Source organism: Taudactylus pleione, unplaced genomic scaffold (assembly GCF_031769625.1).
Source record: "Taudactylus pleione unplaced genomic scaffold, aTauple2 ptg003254l, whole genome shotgun sequence".
Taxonomy (NCBI): Eukaryota; Metazoa; Chordata; class Amphibia; order Anura; family Myobatrachidae; genus Taudactylus; species Taudactylus pleione.
In genome coordinates, this window is record NW_028287610.1 from 23,256 (window position 1) to 44,160 (window position 20,905).

Genomic DNA, 20,905 nt, shown 5'->3' on the forward strand with positions numbered 1-20,905 from the left:
TCCCCATAAGGGGAACAGAGCTATACTTACCAGCTGCTGGCATCAGGGCTGCGGCTAGGCATTCGGAAGCACGGACACAGCCTCTATATTAAGCTGTGGCGTGTCCTCCCTGAGCTACTGCCAGGGTGCCTTGGACTCCGACACACACTCTTATTTAGTGGTGGCGCGTCTCCTGATGCCTCCATGTAGCAGGCTGACAGACGCAGCACTCTGTCAGCCTGTCCTCAATGCTTTGTGAAAGCTAGAAATTAAAATAAAGTTGAAATAAAAGAAAAAATACTAAGTGTGGGCTGGAGCTCAGCCCTATGTGACCGGCTCTCTCGGGCACATTCTAAAAACTGGGGCTGATGGGGCATAGAGGGGGAGGAGCCAGTCACACTTCAGAATTATTTAAAGTGCCAGGCTCTGCTCTACCACCGTCTATACCCCACTGTCTTGAACTCCAGTGTCCCCTAGTGGATGAAGGAGAAATACTCATAACCCCCTATCACAATTAAAGGAGTGAACACAAACCCAAAAGGTGCCATTCGGGCCCGTGAATCTTGAAAACAAAATTACTTAGAGGAAACTAAGCAAAATATTTCAATAGACTGTCAGTAGAATCCTAATTCTACTACCACCCGAATTGCACCTAAGCAAATATCTACCAGAATATGAAAACACGACAAGAAAAATACACCCAAAATAAACCTTCCTATAACCCCCCACCCTGTATAACCTAACCCAATCTAAGTATGCTTGGATCCCCGAACACCCCCCCCCCCCCCTTAAACTACACTAACCTGGCTACAAAACCTAACCCCCCCATATCCCGAATACTGGATGGTAAGCTTACATAAATATTAACTTAAGGCCACATTTTTAACAGAGGCAATATACTAATGACCATAAGCATGGCCCAGCTCTCATGCCTAAATATATGGGTACTCCGACACATTAGAACACAGCCCACACAGATATAAAATAGTGAAAAATCAGGATATACAGATATAAGGATAGACAAAAAATAAGTCAGCAGTTTGGCTTATACATCATTAGAAAGTGTTTGAACAGAGTAGCATACATATAAAATTCTAGTAGTGAAAGAAAACAAAAAAACCCTGTAAAATAATTAGTCGGGCCAGGCCTCAGCCCCTTGTGAGGAAATATATAGTAGAGAAGTCTTTGCATAGACCACTTGAGAATACATATAACAGTACATATAATACGGAAAGGAGTCCCAAATCTTTGTCATAGCCTATAGGAAAGGAAAATAGATTTTTGCTAAACTTTCCAACAATATTGCAGCAGCCCACAGCAGAGACCCTCACCAACCCACAGGAGCAGGACTGAGGCCACAGGACACTGCAGGGACAGCGCTGGAGCCAGAAGCAGCCGGGACCGAAATCCAAGATGACAGCCGCACCCGGGGATGTAGCAGAGGAGATCAAACAGTTCTCAGCAGCAGCCAACTTGAGACTCCAAAACAATCACAGGATGTGGAGGGGTGAGTATTCCAACAAATAACAATGCCAAGTTGCGAGTGGGAGTCTCAGGATATTAGAGAGCTATGGAGTTAGCCTCCTACACCATGCCTGTCCACGCCTCGCCCCTCTGACTACTTTCTTCTTAACTTGTTTCCTGACACGTCACCTGGTGTCCTCTGGGAACCCCATAAGACAGCGATAGGCAACCTGACACAGTCCAGTGGCTGCACTGGATGACCCCTCTAACCTTCAAAGGAGCCACACATTACTTTTAATCGCAGTATTAAGTTAATTAATACATTTTATCAAAGAAAAAGAACCCTATTTGTAATAACATATCAGTAAACCTTTTAAACAAGTTTTAAAACAATTATGACAAAGTAGGAAGGAGCTGGAAGTTGCTAGTGGAGGCTTGAAAAACTGCCTGTTGCCCATCACTGCCATAGGCAAACATACGACGCAGGCTTATAAACGTATTTGCGGCAGCACGTAGCATGCCTCATCTGAGCTGTAAATAAATGTAAAACACCCCTCAAAAATGTTATTATATCTTGCCATTCAAATCAGCTATATTGGGCAAACTATCCCCATCTCATGTCCACTATTAAACAGGATCTTTTGTCCTGGAATACTCATTTCATTTCTTGGATCGGACAGATAAATTCAGTCAAAATGAACATCTATCCACAACTTCTACATTTTCATGCTCTCACTGTTCATATCCCCACAGACCTTTAAATGTATTCAACATATCACCTCTGTCTTCATTTGGGTCAGCAAACACCCTTACAAAGACTAGTGGTGGTGGTCTAGGATTACACAACTTTATATTATCTGGTGGCACACCTCGCTCATCCCATGGTGTCCAATGGAACGTGGCTCTGCTCCCTAAAGTGTGGGCTTCTATTGAAGTGGATAGCATTAGTGACCCCTCATACTCCTCAATACCCTGCTGCAGTAAAATCATATCTGGTAAAAGCATACTATTTATTTATCTGGGATAGAGTAAATAGAGCGTTATGGTCTCGTCCCGGACCCTTCTCCCCTCGTTCCCTTCTTTGGAAACCCTAATTTTTTATCATCTTGGATGGCTGGTGGTATCAGATTTTTCAACAACTTCATCCAATTTGTGGAACTCCTAATCGCTCACAGATTTACCAAATCCTGCAGATTAGACATTTTATTCTGTACAAAAACCGCTTTGATCCCCTCACAACTTTTGATCTCTCTGTAAAAGGCAGATTTGACATTAGAAATAAACTTCTTCAGACAATGGCTGTTCAATAGCCGGCCAGGAATTGTCAAAAGTTAACTGAGAAGCTTTTCAGACAATGACAGTGTATGGCCGAATCTGAGAGAACTGGTTACTTTATGCTTGAGCCAAGAGGCCAGGCATGCTTATGAATGGAGCCTTTACATGTGCCATTCCTATTTTATTCTGCCTAACAAGGAAAGAGTTGATCATGTTCATTAATGTTAAATATTTATACTCACCAAAGAGTCTCACGAATCACTTGGGTTTCAGTGACAAAGGTTCTTTCCTCAGGTGTATATAGTGGATCAGCGGTGTATAAATGCTGGTCCCTAGGATAAAAACACACAACAAAATACAAATACTGAAATAAGTTAATTACATGAAGTCTGGTTTTTGTAATACAGTTGAGTATACACCATTTACTAAACAATGTATGGATTCTAAAAAATAAAAACATTTTAAATACAGTATTTGCTGCATGGCATTCTATACAAGCAGTGCAAAACAAAAATTAAATATTTATACAATTTCTATTTAAATCAAAACTTCAACTTGAATTAAGATATTGACTTATAATGATGGCATCATAGACTGCCTGTTATGAACATATCAAGAGTAGGGAAGTGCAGGCTCGGATAGGTTTGAATTTTCACGCCAAGTTTGGATTTTTCCCGCCAAAAATCGGGTCTCAAAAAGAGGCAAAACGTCATCTTTCATGGACTTTTGTCCAGGAATAATGAGGTTTGTCCATGAAAGATAACATTTTGCCTCTTTCTGAGACCCGATTTATGGCGGGGGGAAAAAAAAAAAAAAAATTTCGAACCTATCCGAGCCTGCACATCCCTAATCAAGAGGAAAGAAACTTTCTAGCTGTAAAGATAACATTTTTCTTACCAAATAGCTGCCAAATTAGAGTGTAAGTGTGAACTGTGTGAAAATCTACTTGCTCGAGCTGTCCAGTACTGAGGAACAACATGTTGCTCTAACCAAGTTCGTGCATCTGGCTCACCAACTAGAAAGAGAAAACAAATCATGGCTGAACAGCAGAATGAAGACCTTTTAGTATATAAAAAGAAAAACAATGAAAACCTAGTACTGTATATGTCTAATTAATACTTTTGATCAAATCTCCTTTTGGCCTTGTTTTCAATCTTGGAGACGGGAGTGAGAGGAGTTAATCAGTTGGCAAGAGAGGCAGCATGCATTTGTGGAGTGAAGTGGCTGGGCGAGAGTGTGAAGTGAGATAAGGTCAGAGATGTAAATAGGAGTAGATTGGGTGAGGGCTTTGTAAGGGAGTGTGAGAAGTTTGAATTGGGTGCTGAAGGGGAGCGGTGAGGGCTTTGTAAGGGAGTGTGAGAAGTTTGAATTGGGTGCTGAAGGGGAGCCAGTGTAGGGCTTGTAGGAGAGGGGATGCAGATGTAGTGCGTTTGGAGGAATTGGAGTTGAGCAGCAGCATTGAAGATTGGAGTGGAGAGAGATGGGAGGCAGAGAGACTAGAAAGTAGGAGGTTACAGTAGTCCAATCTGGAGATGACCAGTGAGTGGATAAGGGCCTTCGTTGCCTCCGGGATGAGAAAGGGTCTGATCCTGGAGATATTTCTGAGATGGAAGGACTGCGAGAATTACTGGATGTGTGGTTTGAAGGAGAGAGAGTAGTCAAAGATAACTTTAAGACAGCGCACTTGTGGGCTAGAGGAGATGGTTGTGCCGTCAACAGATAATGAATTTGTGCAAAGTGAGGTTATGCGGGAGGGTGGGAATATAATCAGCTCATTCTTAGACATGCGCCGTGACATCCAAGAAGAGATAGCAGAGAACAGTTGGAGATACGAGTGAGGAGAGAGGTCAGGGGAGGAGAAGTAGATTTGAGTGTCATCAGCATCAAGATGATATTGGAGGCCAAAAGAGCTGATGAGTTTACCTAAGGAGGATGTATAGAGGGAGAATAGGAAAAGATCAAGAACAGAACTTTGGGGGACACCGACCGTAGTGGAAATGGGGGGGGGGGTGTGGAAGTAGAGTCATGAGAGGAGATGGAGAGAGAATGGTCAGAGAGGTGGGAAGACAGGAAGGAAAAGGAAGGTATGGGGTATTGGGAGTCTGGCGGGATGTGATGTTCTGATGTGTGGAGGCTATTTTAGATGTGAAGTGGGTGGCAAAGTCAAGGGCAGAGATAGAGGAGGGATGGAGTAAAGGATATATTAAAAAAGAGAGAAGGTGACGGTCAGAAAGGTCAAATGGGGTATTGGTGAAATCAGATATATCACAATGGTGAGTGAAAACCAGATCAAGCGAGTGTCCACTTACATGGGAGGGTGAGGAGGTCCATTGGTAGAGACCAAGTGATGTGAGGGTAAGGAGTTTAGAGGCAGAGGATTCTGCAGGGACATCCATAGAGAGGGTTGGGTACGAGATGCCGGCGCTCAGGATCCCGGCATGTCAGAATGCCGACGCCAGCATCCCAACATAGTTAGGATACAGACACCTGTTGGTAGGTATCCCAACCCTCCCCCTCCCCGGTGCCTGAACCTAACATTCTACTCCCCGCACCCCAACGCTAACCCTCCCCCTAACCCCAGTGAAGTGATTGATAATAGAGTAGGGGGAGAGTACTAGACGGAATGAAGAGAGATAGAGGGGGACGAAAAGATGGAGGAGACTATGGAGGGAGGAAAGAAGGTGGGAACTGATGGTAGAAGAGAGAATTATGTAGCTGCTGATTGAGCTGTTGATTTTATGTTCTATAGGTACTGTTCCCCATGAGCCAATGGAGAAGCCTTCATAATAATGAAAGACAAATTATCTAGTTACAGCTAAACCCTATATTTTTTCATTTCTACAATATAAATATCAAGGTACTGTATGAATGTATAAAAATGTATTGCTAGAAATTCTGTAGGCTCATCATTCATTAGAATTGCCACGGTGTCTTCTTTTTCTTACTCAATCATTTGGTCTCATCCCACAGTCATTCTGTCAGTCTTATTGAATTATGATTCTCTCACAAGACTTTGGGGGCATGTCCTATTGTCAAGCGATTTGTGTAATGCTGGCACACACTATGCCCGTACACTTGCTGCAGGCACTGCCGAAACTGACATCTCAACTGGGAAGGCAAATTTAAATGCCCGCCCAGTAGTAAAGTCAGCCCAGACACATTGAGCCGCAGATTGGCAGGTGTATATTGTCTTACCATTTGGCCGCTCAGTTTGCGGATCCGTGGGTCAGTGGACATGTCAGCCAGGTGTGTACCCAGCCTAACAACATTGGAGGTGTGGCCAGGAACAAGAGTGACAAAGCAAAGAGCAGTGTTCAACAATGGTAGACATTAATTCCTAGATGTGCTCATTGCATGTCAGAGAAATACTGTAATATAAAACTATAACTAGCATATACAGATATGTTCATTCTCATCTAGCCTCAATAGGCCATGCAGCGCAATATGCCTGGCAGGAGTGAGCCAACTGGTCCTGCGGTCTCTGCTTGCGTCAGGTGGATATTTTTTTACTAAACATGTGTCTAAGTCACAATGTGATGCGACTAGGAAGCACAAGGAGACTTCTGATTAATTTGTTATGCGACACTTGTATATCTGTGTGTAACTTAGACTGAAAACAGGCAATTGGTGTGGAAAAAAAGCAGTAGCCGTTGCATCATAGCACTTTGCATGCTGATTGAGAGACTCAGTCGCACAGAGATATGCAAGTGTCACATAACAAATCAGCACAGTTTCCTGGTGTGTCCTAATAGACTAAGCAACTTAAGATGCATTCTTGAAAGGAAAAAATAAATAAATAAATAAAAAAAGACGCAAAAAGACGCCCAACGCTAGCAGAGTCTCACAGGATTTGGCGCGAGTGCAGCAAAGACGAGTGAGGACACATTTGTGCCTTTCTCCTGTTCTACTGTAGGTACAATTAAGTTAACCAATTTTAAGAGATTTGACACTTTAAGAGCAATGATTAGCAAGTCAGACAGAGCCTGAAATAAACAATTCATTGTAGTGGCTATTAGGGTATATTATGGTGTGATTTATAATTGCACTGTATGCAAGTAAATAGGAGTACGCTACAGAAATACAAAAACCTCATAGCCTATTGGGAACTCAAGACCAGTGCAGCTTCACCTACCTTTCCATGAAACAACTGGTGGAGCACTTTTCTTTTCAGCATCATCTTGCGGGGTCCTATCAACCTGTATTCCAGAGTCCTCCCTACTAAGGGGGTCCTGATCATCATCCTCGTCACTAATATCAGACCACTCCTAAAAAGATATTAATACTAGCGGTAAGTCAAACTAAAACATTAGGTAATGCCGGATGTTCAAAAATTACCCTTTCATATACAGTATTACACAATAAACAATCAAAAACATGTTACAACTGATCTACAATCTTTCTGCCAATTTTCCATCCTTTTGTAGAATATTCATGTATTCAGCCCAGGCTTTTTATTTCACCCCAAGCGTGCATTTCCACTAGAAATCTTGTATTAGGCACAGTCATCACAGCATGAATAGAGATCATTGATCACAATCTGAAACACTGCATTCGATTGATTACAGGAACTGATCACTGCTTGCAGTAGATTACTTCTAACTATTTTTCATAGTGCTACTTAAGCCATTTCAAACTAATATTAAAAATTTTCTAATATTATTGAAAATATTGATTTAATGATGAAACTGACTGGACCATGTTGACTACATAAAACACATGAAAGCTTAGAATGAGACTTTATAAGAAGATAATGGGGAATTAAAAATAATATGTGGGAAGGAGGTGGCCTGGTTTTACAACACTAATGAGATTTACAGCTACTGCTAAAAAGATGATAAACATCATAAAACCATGTGATCTTACTGGTGTGTCTTCATCGGGACTTAGTCCAATGTCTTCCCCTTCCCTCAAGTATTTTCCCCAATCAAATGGTTCATCCTGTTCTAGAAATAAGCCATAAAACAAGTCATCTGACGAGTGAGCGTTATAAACTTTAGCTTTATATTAGTGTATGCATAGGATTTTTTTTTTTTAAGCACAATCTACATTATAAAATACACAGCTATGTTTAATCTTTTTTTTTTTTTTTTGTAAATCTCTTTATTAATGGTTGAACAGGACATAGTTATACAGACAATATAATATATAATTTTCTTTTTTTCCTTGCATTAAAGGGTGAAAAAACAAAACAAACAAAAAAAAACATGACTACTGTTATAGAATGAGATAAAGCCAACCTCTAATACAGTCAAACCATTAAACACTACAGAAGGAATTAAAATAATAATAGAAGAAGAAGAACAGTCACATATTCCTATTATCTATTGTACATTTAATTTTTATCAAGAGTGTATGAATTGTCACATGTATCCATATGGGCATCCTATCTTGACAAATAAAATATAAAACATAAAACACAAGAGATATATAAAGTAGGCAAAATATCACCATTCCAGAAATCAAAAAAGCTAAGGTGACCAGAAAATGCATCACCGCGGCATACACTACCACAATAATCCCTAAGATGAGCCAATAAGTTGTCTTATTACATACCATTCGGTACCTTCAAACAATTTTAAAATCGAATGTTGTGTATGATTGTCTAGTTGGTCTATAAAATAGGACCATTTTTTATAGAAAGTTTTAACTCCTTTCTCTATATTAGGCAGTGTGGATCTCCTATCGAAATATAATAGTTTTAATAGCCATGACTTAAGTTGAGTAAGAAATGGAGAATTTTTAGAGATCCATTTTTTTAATATAATCTTTTTTGCTACCGTTAATATAACTGTAAGGAGGGGAATAATATCCCGTTTATTGGGACCTAGATCCCAATTCGAGAATATAACAAAGAGGAGTGCCAGAGGATCAGGATGAACATTAATAGAAAACAATACGTTAATATATGCCACAATCTTATTCCAAAATCGTCTAATCTTTGGACATTCCCAAAAGTTATGGTAATAAGTAGCTGGATAATGATGACATTTAGGACAGACTCCAGATTCATCCTGAACCATGTGTTTGCGTTGTTGTTGTGTTATATATGCCCTATTTATAAATTTAAAGTGGACTTCCTGAAGAAGAGCCGATTGGGCGTATTTCATGGTGGAATCAAATCGTGATAATACATCCAAGGATTCTGGGTTGCATGCCATATCTGATGCCCATCTAGCATTGGTGACCCTCCATATCTTCCTCACGTCTCTGTCTAGTAAGTCTCCATAAAGAAATCTGGTATGGTATGTGTTACTTTTAATAAAGACAAGTAAATCAGATAAGATGTCTGTGGAGTCATCAAGAGACCCTACCGAAGGAAGGGAGTTTGCAAAATGTCGGGCCTGTAAATACATAAAAAATTGGGCGTGAGGTAAATCGAAAGCTATTCGAAGATCACCAAAAGATCTCAGATTTCCTCCAGGATCAAAAATATCTTTTATTTTCATTATTCCTTTGTCTCTCCATTGTAAAAATCTAATATTTTCCAAGGCAGGTGTGAAAGCCGGATTTCCCCAAAATGTAGTGTAATGAGAGCTACTGAAGTTTCTATTAAGTTTACGGTTAATAAATAACCAGGCATTGTATGTATCAAAAAACAAAGGATTGTGGAGTATATCTCGAGGAATTAATGAACGGGGAGAGTGTAGCAATGTTGCTGGTGAGAAAGGGGCTAATATAGCCTTGTCTATAGAGATGTCAGTGTATAGATCTCTATCAAGCAGCCAATCTGATATATATCTGAAAAAAATTGTCTGCGAGAAAATTTTTAGATTTGTGAAACCCAACCCTCCGTCTGCTCGTGGTAGGTATAATTTATTCATATTTATTCTGGCCTTTTTTCCCTGCCAGATAAATTTGGAGAATGCTTGAGTGCAGGATGTAAGGTCTGTTTTGTTAAGTGATATGGGTAACATCTGTATGATATATGTTATTTTAGGGATAATTATACTTTTTATTAAAGCAATTCGCCCCAACAGGGAAAGGGGGAGGCTTTTCCAGAGGTCTAAAAGATGGAACATTTTTTTAAGTAATGGTGTGAAATTGCTTGTATATAGATATTTCAGGTCTGACGTTATAAAGGTACCCAAATATTTCAGTTTTGAGTTAGCACGTTTGAATATAGAAAGGGGTGAAGGTAAGGGATTGTGGGTTGAGCAGCCTGAAACCGTAAGAATCTCCGACTTATCAACATTAATTTTATAACCAGCGAAAGACCCGAACTCAGAAATGATATCTAAAATGTTTGGAATGGATTGTGATGGGTTGGAAATAAGTAACATCATGTCATCTGCAAAAAGACTGACTTTTAATTCTAAATGTCCAATTTTGATACCACTGAATAATTTGGATTGTCGTAAGGCCACCGCCAGGGGTTCTAATGCTAAGGCAAATAGCAGTGGTGATAATGGACATCCCTGACGTGTTCCACAAAGAATCGGGAAAGGGGAGGATAAAAATCCATTGCATAGAATTTGGGAAGATGAGTTTGAGTATAGGGATTTAAGAATATTAACAAATTCATTAGGGAAGCCAAATCTTGTCATTGTGTCAAATAGGTGGACCCATGATACTAGGTCGAACGCCTTCTCGGCGTCCAGCGAAATAAGAACACTGGGAGTCTCTGGATTATGAAGTTTTATGTAGTGGATTGCAGACAGTACTTTACGAATATTAGTCACTGAATGACGTTGCCAAATAAAGCCAGATTGGTCCTTATGAATTAGTTGTGGCATTAAAATTTTAATACGCTCTGCCAATATTTTAGTGAATAATTTGTAATCCGTATTTAACAGAGAAATCGGTCTATATGACCCTGGTAAAGTAGGGTCTCTTCCCGGTTTAGGAAGTAATTTGATCAGAGCAGCATTAAAATATTTAGGTATAATTTTATCGTTCAATATAACATTAAACACACTAACAAGTATATTTATAATCTTTGCTTCTAAAATTTTATAATAATCACCTGTAAGCCCATCAGGCCCAGGTGCTTTCCCTGGTTTTAAAGCTTTAATGGCATTCTGAATTTCTGCCGCTGTGATTGGTAAAAGCAATTTTTCTGCCAAAGTATCAGGTAGTTTTGGTATATTAATATTGGACCAAAAAGAAGTTTGATTTTTATCATCATAAGATTTTTGGGTATATAAGGATTCATAAAATGAGGAGAAGACTGATAGAATTTGTGAGCTAAAGCTATGTTTAATCTTTAATTCATGTACAAACAAACTGTCCCAACATGGTTAGAGTTTAAGTTCTGAGAGATCTTATTGATTTCTAAACATTTACTGTGTATTTATGGGAGGAATATCCATTTATTTGAAACTGGGAAGTCTTCTGTAAATACTGGTCAAATTTTGGCACTATATAACCAATTTATATACGCACTGTACGTGGGGGTATAGCACAAGCTGCTAGTTGTTAGAAAACGGTCTCCTCACTTTTGGAGACACCTTTAGTATTGTTCTTTCACAGAGGCAGCTTGTCTACGAATTACAGTGCTACTGACCTATATTGTAGTTTTCTGACTACATGGATTAGTCACATTGCCTTACATCCACCCCTGTTATACCCAGTTCACCCTCTCAACTGGATATAATGTATAGCTGGTCCCTTCCAGATATACTGCTGGCATCCCTTACTACAGGAGCTCACCTGAAGGAGAGACTAAACACTAGGTAGATAGCTACTGCTTCTACCCTTCCTTTTATTCTAGTTATTGGGGCAGCAAAATATAAATTAAAGAATTTAAAATTTTTCTTGAATGTCTTTATCCACCTTAATATACTGAAGTTTACTGAGTAAAGAAAAATCATGTACATGCAATGTCTGCAGGTTCCGATTTAAATTAACTTTCCACAATCCAATATCTGCCAGTTACCTGCTTGTTTTTTTCTTGGCTTTTCAATATAATCATTTTTGGATGGCGAGTCAGACAGACAAAGTAGAAGAGACAGTATGGCATAATGGACTTCCGTCTAAAACAAACAAAATGCTTAATATTTATAAAAGATCAAAGATTAACAGTATAAATGAACAGGTTCTGATAATATTAAACAAGAGCTCAGAGAGCACCAGCCAAACTCAAATGTCACTCTGCTGTCAGACTGTGTAGGGGTAATCCTAGCAACGTATTTAAGATGATAGTGTAATGCAAGGACTCGCCAATAAGGTCTTCAAGACCACATCACGCTTCGCAATCCCAATCTAGAACGACATTCTCGTTTTGATGAGTATGTGTTCAAGTTTTGTTTTTGTTTTTATAATATACTGCTTTAATGTTGTGTTCTATTTCTTGTTTTCATTTTTATATTAATATTATATACTGCTATAACTTGTATTCTAGCCACAAATGTAGTTTGTTTTATTTTCTCTTTTAATAAAACCAAACATCTCCTCTCTTAATTTAGATTAAAAGTAACTTTCAAAGGGTTTAATTTTTATCATAACACTATTCCTTCTAGTCCAAAATTTATCAACGCTGCTCTTTTTTATTTATTTACAATCAGAGCATTTCATATTCATTTCAGTATTTATATATGCATAAAGAATTGCCGTGTTCTCCATCCTAATTTATTTAAGTAATCTGAGGTGACTGAAACCAGTGAAAATATACTTGGCGATTTGCACAGAAATTAAATAGATCAGGCTTTCACGGATTGTTTCTATGCTATACTTAACTTTGTTAAATCATTTATTTATTTTTTATTTTATTTTTTTTAAATTAGCGATTTAGTGGTTGATTTGCCTATTATAAATTCAGTTATTCAGGAAAGCAGCCTGTAAATCACAAAAAAAATGTAAATAATGAAAATAACTATTTCTGCAACTCAAACTTTACTACGTAGTCATAACATCACCACTGACACTTGCACTGTTCTCGGAAGCCATACCCAGTGACACTTGCGGGAAAATCTGCCCGGATTAAAAGAGGTACCGGACCATCGGTGGTCTACCTGTATTTCAACACAATACCGTATATACATTATAGTGGTTATTGAACAAAAATGCCATCTTTTGTATTATACTTTTAACCAACGATGTAAAAACACACGACTCTACTAATACCCCTTTCACACGGAAAATGAAAATCCCAGGTAATTCGCTAAACAACCCAGGATTTTTCCCTGTGTGAAAGGGTCATCCCGGGACTTATTTCCCAGTTCCCATACCATGGTTTTTTGCAGGGTCGTAAACCCGGGAATTAAGTGCCGGGTTGACCCTTTCACACAGGGGAAAAACCCAGCTTGCTTAGCAAATTACCAGGTAAAAGTGAATTACCCAGAATTTTCATTTTCCTGTGTGAAAGGGGTATCAGACTGAAAATGGCAAACAACCTGGCACGCAAAATGCTGGGTAAAAGCTGGGTTTTTTGCCATTTTCTGTCTGAAAATGGTAAAAGTGACCTACAGCAGTGTTTCCCAAACTCAGTCCTCAGGAAGCACTACGAATGCATGGTTTTAATTTTTCCTAGTTTGTGCACAGGTGTAGTCATCACATGCTGACACATTTTAAGAGATCCACAGGTGGAGCTAATTATTTCACTTGTGATTCTGTGAGGATACCTGGAAAACATGCACTGTTAGGGCTGCCTGAGGAATGAGTATGGGAAACACTGACCCACAGTATTGTTAATTGCCTAAATAGTAATTTCCCATTTTAATGCAGCAGAAAACAGGATTTTGGTACTTACCGATAAATTCCTTTCTCCGATTCCACAGGGGACACTGGAGTTCAAGACAGTGGGGTATAGACGGTGGTAGAGTAGAGCCTGGCACTTTAAATAATTTAGAAGTGTGACTGGCTCCTCCCCCTCTATGCCCCATCAGCCCCAGTTTAAGAACTGAGCCCGAGAGGAGACGGAAGACAAAAGGAATATGAGGAGAAGGAGAAGACCACAGAACGGAACAAGACCGACTGAAGGAGAACACAGGAACCCACTGCATGGAACACATGTAGTCACACAACCATATAAGGACCAAACAAAACGGCAAGTACGCAGCGCTGGGCGGGCGTCCAGTGTCCCCTGTGGAATCGGAGAAAGGGATTTATCGGTAAGTACCAAAATCCTGTTTTCTCCTTCATCCACTAGGGGACACTGGAGTTCAAGACAGTGGGGACGTCCCAAAGCCAACCTCCCGGGTGGGAAGCGCGGAGAACTTGTTGACCCTTCTGCCAAACCGAAGCCGGGACCGCCCAGAAACGGAGGCCCAATGGAAAGGCAAGAGCTGAGGATCAAGTGCCGTAGAGCCAGGAGACAATGAGAACTCCTTGCTGAACAGTCACAGAAATTCCAAAACCTACTGCGTAAATCGAGTGGGAAAAAAAAAAAAAAACGACTAGCCAGAGAACACCCGCAGATGAGAGGCATCAGAACACTGCAAGCTCAGCTGAAACAGACCAAGCCAGAGCGCAGGGAGCAGAGAACCCCAACCAGAATCCATAGGAGAAGGGCAGGAACACAAGAACAAAACTCGAGAAAACAGTCGCAGATAGCAGAATCCCAGTACTGCTGGACTTAAATCATATAGATGGAAGTATAACGATACCAATCTACAGATACAGAGCTGATCCTGTCCACAAACTCCAACAAAGAGTATGCAGGGAGGCAAAAGGCAAGACCGAACAGTCACCCTGAACCATCCTAGATGTCCAACTACTACAAGGTTGTTAACCAGCGGAAGGGTTAGACCATAGAAGTCTCCAACAAGTAGAGATCCCACTGGACATGAGGCGGATTCGAGAGGATTGAGACTACAATTCCTTTCAGAGGGTCAGACAGCAGAACAACCCATTCTGAGAACAGAGGGAGAAAACAGACACTGAAACCCTGCAGCTGAAAAGAAAACCACAGCCACAAACTCCAAACAACTTCCAACATGATGGAAGTGCGTGGTCAGTAGCAACTGCTGGCCCGAACATAGTAAAAAAACAACCAGGATACCCTAGCGGTAAAAGAGCATGGATGCAATAGCCACCCAGGGAGTGCTACCAATATAGGGAAGCGTCCCATACAGCAAGGCTAGAGCACTAGGACAACTATGAAGGTACCCGTCAGGCATCTGTCAGTGTGCTGAAAATCTCAACAGATACTGAACAGGAAAACCAACCAACCAGGCCCCCTGCATAGAACATAGTGACTGTCACACTGTAATGTAAAGATGTGCACTAGCCCAGAGATGCGCTTCAGTCCATAACCCCAACAGATTTCAGTAGAATAGTGTCACTAATCTCAATGTTGGAACTATGCACCCACACACCAGGAAAACTCTAAAGTGTAGAGCCACCTGATTAAAATAGTGGATGGCTGCTAGGACAGCAGCTAGGGTGCGGAAGGGAGAATAACGCTATGTATGTCAGGTTGCATGAAATAGGAGCATCTTCCGAGGCATTAGTAAGCTCTTACCTGTGAGCGACCAGAAGCTTTCTGGACGCTATGTAGAATGTCACTGACCTTTTCCATCACACAGTAACCTGCCACGTTAGGTATAGAGTAGCTTCAATGGGCTGAGACCAATGCTCTACAGCACGGACTTCAGTCTGGAGATGTGCAGTAGAAAATACTGTAGAAACTAGCAAAACGTTAGTGGAGACAAGAAGGTCGTACAACAGGACTCTATACCTGAGCATGTTCCATTAGGGATGTGTATCCATATAGAGATTATACATATACCCCAAAAACAGTCTGCTAGTGTAAGTATCCTTACATTAACACTTATAACGGTGAAGTGTATTACGCCCACCAATCTAATACAACCCAGGCCTGACCCTGCCTATATCAGCGGGTGGCCATAGGCCTTCATGTAATTTAATTAATTAAGCCCTGAGGATGGAATAGAACCTGGATTCTCTATGTACAGATAGAAATGTACCTAGGGGCCCTTTAGAGACTCCTTTTATTGAGATATGCGACAAGACAATAATATGGAGTACCAGAATCGATACTGAGAAGGGTACCTGTACATAGACATAGAATGTGTTAGTTATCCCAAGTAAAGAAGGGACATATCTTAGTAAATATTCATACAAGGAATAGTTATAAATTATATAGATATATATATATATATATATATATATATCCACACACACACATACACACACCCACGTACACACCGACAAACATAATTGCATGAGAAGGCAATCTCTTTGAAAGGAAGAGTTAGTGCCAACATAGTAAGTTCACTTGTCAGGCTCCTGCACCAGGAGATCAGAATGCCATATATATGTCCTGCATTTTTGGTGTATGTTTGCTACCAAGTGCGCTACTGGAGTGTAGTTGTAAATAATAATAATAATAATAATAATAATAATAAGGTCCCCCGAAAAGGGGCGCCGTAGATAAAGACTGACGGGAACAGAACTAACACCCCAGGAGGGTGTAAGCACATATCTTTATATACATGTGTGGACACACAAGAAGGCCCCAGTCATGTATAGGGTCCATACTAGAAGCAATGCCTTAGGGAATTGTGACTATCACTATGTAAGCTGCAGAACATGACTCTAGTTTATAGAGCCACTATTTAATATGAATTGATAAAGCCTACAGTTTCTGTAATTCCCAGGCGGCTTCCCATCCGTGGAGTTATAGGTAACCTAATGATTGTGGAAGTATAGGCATCATATATATATATATATATATATATATATATATATATATATATATATATATATATATATATATAAAACACAACCAAATCCCTAGGGTGAGATAGTGTAAAGTGGAGTTTTGTACCAACTACCGCTTCAGGAGAGTCAAGCCTCCAGTTGCAGCATGCTAGGTATCAGACATAAAACTGATCAGAACAGATCCTACCCTTGTTCTTATGGTAAGGATAAAAAGTGATATCCACATATGCGTACCTACATACAAGATTAGTAGGAGACAATTTTTTTTTATTTTTTTTAAACTAAAACATGAATCATAGTAGAGCCATGGAAGGAACTGAGCCCCAGGACAAAATTCACTCCAGACATGTATATGTTCTAAGGCAGGGCTTAGTATAAAATACAAATATATATACACATACATGTGCCTTACGGCTCATGTGCCGTGTGTGGCCATCATTCTGCTACAGCGTTGGGGCAGGATATTTTTGTAGCGCGCTGTCCCAGACTGGTATCTGATACCGGTAACCACCTCCCTGGCAGTGCGTCACTAACTTATCCTTGTGTGTGCTGCCAAGGGAGCACATAAGATATAAATCTATATAGATGCACATATGCATACCTTTTAAGGGAAGCACAGAAAGATGGTGAGAACTGGAAGTTTTTAAAACCAGCCTATAATTTAGCGTATATGCATGTTCATTTAGGCAGGGTAACTAGTGCACCATGAGGTAGCCTTCACAGGCTATGATAAATATTTCATAGATGGGACTAGAACCCACTGTGTATTGCTCACCAGTCCACTGCATTAGCTGGTTGCTATTCAGGCTCCTTCCGGGCGCGGAGTGCGCGCTAACCGGAGAGCAAGTCCGGAAGTCAGGCAATTAGATTAAGCTAGGCGCCCCTTGCTATAGAACCAAGTGAAAGCCTGACAGGGGTTAATACCCAGCGCTGCAAAACGGCGGGACTATGTCCAGTCCGCACAAAGCTTTCATGTGCATTTGGATCCAAGTACTATCAGACGAGATCAGGCGTGTTCATGTAGAATACAATTACCCAGAGCCACTAGCTACAATGCAGAACTCGCCTCCATGTGAGAGGAGACCGGAAAACTATGGCGTCGCTGGAATGCAGGCCGCACCAAACACAGGTCCCTTTCCTTATATAACTAAAGGAAAGCCCTACTGGGGACTTGCCAGCTGTACACTATGGTTGCACAGGCTGTTCTTGTGAGCAAAAGGGGGTGGGGGCCACGGTGTCTCCTCTTATAATAGGAGAGCTGTGCGTAGTTACCAGAGTGAGTGCGGAAGCACCGCCTGTCACAACCCCGTTAAGTAACACCTCCTCTACTAAACAAGAGAGGTAAGCAATATGCAGCTAAGGTGCTGGGCAGGACAGGAGACCTGGACCCAGCGGGGTTCAGTTGCGGCTGGCCCCACTGACTCTGGGAGGGTCGGGGGACCCGAACACAGCCAGGTTCAGCTGCGGCGGGCTCTGCTGAATCGGAGGCTGTATAAAGCTTTCCCTATGAAGCGGGAAGCCTGATAGTGGCCGAACTGTGTAGCATAAATATATATTCCACCTGACTAGCACCGCCCCCCAACAGAACTGCACAAGCGGAGTTATAGTGCACCCTCTGAATTACTTAGCATGCGCAACTGCGTGTGGGTGGGTGCAGCAAATAGCTGGACTGCAGCAGGTGTAAACTAACTAAACTGTGTGTACACAGGTGTTTACCACTGCCCTTAAGAGGGAAGCGGGGGTGATCTGGCAGGCACTGGTCCGCGCTGCAATCATCACTGAGCCTCCCGCGGAGCAGCCACTTCAGGGTCCCAGACCTCTCCCTGCATCTCATGCGCTGAAGCGTGTGGCCACTACGGCAGATAGGTGGAGAAGGGCGGCGCCTGTTGCTCTCTAGGGCGCTGCAATGGCCGTCGGACATAAGCCCCGCCCCTTCACTGCCGGGAACGGAGCCCCGGCACTAGTGCCGACCTTTGACTGCTCTGTAAGGAGCTGCAATAGAGGCTGTATACTGCGGGACTTAATTTAGGCAGCCCGCATTACAGACCCCCCGAAAGCCAGCGCCGGTGCTAGAGAACAGCGCTGCTTAAAAGCTCTTTACTAGGGGAGCGCTATTATGGCAGCCCCTGACAGCCGTGTGCACGCGGCAGTTGAGGGAGAGCCCGACCACAGATGGCGCCGCTAGTATGCATGACGCGCCAATAAACCTACGCCCCCCGCTTGCTCCGGTGTTCTCACCGGGATGCCTAACTTCGGAGGTCAGGGAGAAGTGGTGCAGGGGGGAGGGTTGGGTCTCTCCTAACAGTGACAGCGCAATTGTCACTGAGCCCAGCTTTTTACAACCACTGCTCCTGCTAATCAGGAGCAGTGGTTATACTTACAGGCTGCTGCGGCCGGGATGCTGGGCTGAGGGGGCAGCGAGGAACCCGGACACATGCCGATGTCAGCAGTGGCGGGTCCACGCAGGGTCCGATGACTCCATGATTGTGCCCCCTCCTCAGGATTACCGGACACAGGCTGCAGTAGCCGTGTGGTGCCCTCCCGGCGGCTCCCACAGCAAGCAGCCTGCCTGTCCTCAATGCTTGTTTAAATTATGGAAAGGCTGGAGACAGCCTGATGTGCGACCGGCTCTCTCGGGCACATTCTAAAAACTGGGGCTGATGGGGCATAGAGGGGGAGGAGCCAGTCACACTTCTAAATTATTTAAAGTGCCAGGCTCTACTCTACCACCGTCTATACCCCACTGTCTTGAACTCCAGTGTCCCCTAGTGGATGAAGGAGAAAACCCATTTGATGTTCTCTCTTATTGGTGAATGAAAGTGAGAAGGCAGTACGTTATGGCACACCTTTGTCCCCTCAGTGTCATCACCAATATGAGAGAAAGCAGTACAATATGACACCTTTGTCCCCTCAGTGACATTCACCAATATGAGAGAAGGCAGTACAATATGACACACCTTTGTCCCCCTCAGTGTCATTCACCAATAAGAGAGAAGGCAGTACAATATGACACACCTTTTTCCCCCTCAGTGTCATTCACCAATAAGAGAGAAGGCAGTACAATATGACACACCTTTGTCCCCTCAGTGTCATTCACCAATAAGAGAGAAGGCAGTACAATATGACACACCTTTGTCCCCTCAGTGTCATTCACCAATAAGAGAGAAGGCAGTACAATATGACACACCTTTGTCCCCTCAGTGTCATTCACCAATAAGAGAGAAGGCAGTACAATATGACACACCTTTGTCCCCTCAGTATCATCACCAATATGAGAGAAGGCAGTACAATATGACACACCTTTGTCCCCTCAGTGTCATTCACCAATAAGAGAGAAGGCAGTACAATATGACACACCTTTGTCCCCTCAGTGTCATTCACCAATAAGAGAGAAGGCAGTACAATATGACACACCTTTGTCCCCTCAGTGTCATTCACCAATAAGAGAGAAGGCAGTACAATATGACACACCTTTGTCCCCTCAGTATCATCACCAATATGAGAGAAGGCAGTACAATATGACACACCTTTGTCCCCTCAGTGTCATTCACCAATAAGAGAGAAGGCAGTACAATATGACACACCTTTGTCCCCTCAGTGTCATTCACCAATAAGAGAGAAGGCAGTACAATATGGCACACCTTTGTCCCCTCAGTGTCATCACCAATATGAGAGAAAGCAGTACAATATGACACACCTTTGTCCCCCTCAGTGACATTCACCAATATGAGAGAAAGCAGTACAATATGACACACCTTTGTCCCCTCAGTGTCATTCACCAATATGAGAGAAAGCAGTACAATATGACACACCTTTGTCCCCTCAGTGTCATTCACCAATATGAGAGAAAGCAGTACAATATGACACACCTTTGTCCCCTCAGTGTCATTCACCAATAAGAGAGAAAGCAGTACAATATGACACACCTTTGTCCCCCTCAGTGTCATTCACCAATAAGAGAGAAGGCAGGACAATATGACACACCTTTGTCCCCTCAGTGTCATTCACCAATAAGAGAGAAGGCAGTACAATATGACACACCTTTGTCCCCTCAGTGTCATTCACCAATATGAGAGAAAGCAGTACAATATGACACACCTTTGTCCCCTCAGTGTCATCACCAATATGAGAGAAGGCAGTACAATATGACACACCTTTGTCCCCTCAGTGTCATTCACCAATATGAGAGAAAGCAGTACAATATGACACACCTTTGTCCCCTCAGTGTCATCACCAATATGAGAGAAAGCAGTACAATATGACACACCTTTGTCCCCTCAGTGTCATCACCAATATGAGAGAAAGCAGTACAATATGACACACCTTTGTCCCCTCAGTGTCATCACCAATATGAGAGAAAGCAGTACAATATGACACACCTTTGTCCCCTCAGTGTCATTCACCAATATGAGAGAAAGCAGTACAATATGACACACCTTTGTCCCCTCAGTGTCATTCACCAATATGAGAGAAAGCAGTACAATATGACACACCTTTGTCCCCTCAGTGTCATCACCAATATGAGAGAAAGCAGTACAATATGACACACCTTTGTCCCCCTCAG

The 20,905-nt window shown here is 41.9% G+C and overlaps 1 protein-coding gene across 1 annotated transcript in view; it reads right to left on the reverse strand.

Annotated features, from left to right (window-relative positions):
* The window catches only part of LOC148430763 (gamma-tubulin complex component 5-like), a gene marked incomplete at both ends in the record, with an annotated part of 42,002 nt that extends 22,752 nt beyond the window's left edge, over positions 1-19,250 (reverse strand). The window contains 7 exons of the mRNA XM_088466485.1: positions 2,961-3,050; positions 3,616-3,733; positions 6,851-6,983; positions 7,582-7,661; positions 11,594-11,690; positions 12,606-12,668; positions 19,188-19,250. Of these exons, the coding sequence (XP_088322611.1) occupies positions 2,961-3,050; positions 3,616-3,733; positions 6,851-6,983; positions 7,582-7,661; positions 11,594-11,690; positions 12,606-12,668; positions 19,188-19,250 (644 nt within the window). The remainder of the gene's footprint in view (positions 1-2,960; positions 3,051-3,615; positions 3,734-6,850; positions 6,984-7,581; positions 7,662-11,593; positions 11,691-12,605; positions 12,669-19,187) is intronic.
* Between the last annotated feature and the right edge of the window lie 1,655 nt (positions 19,251-20,905).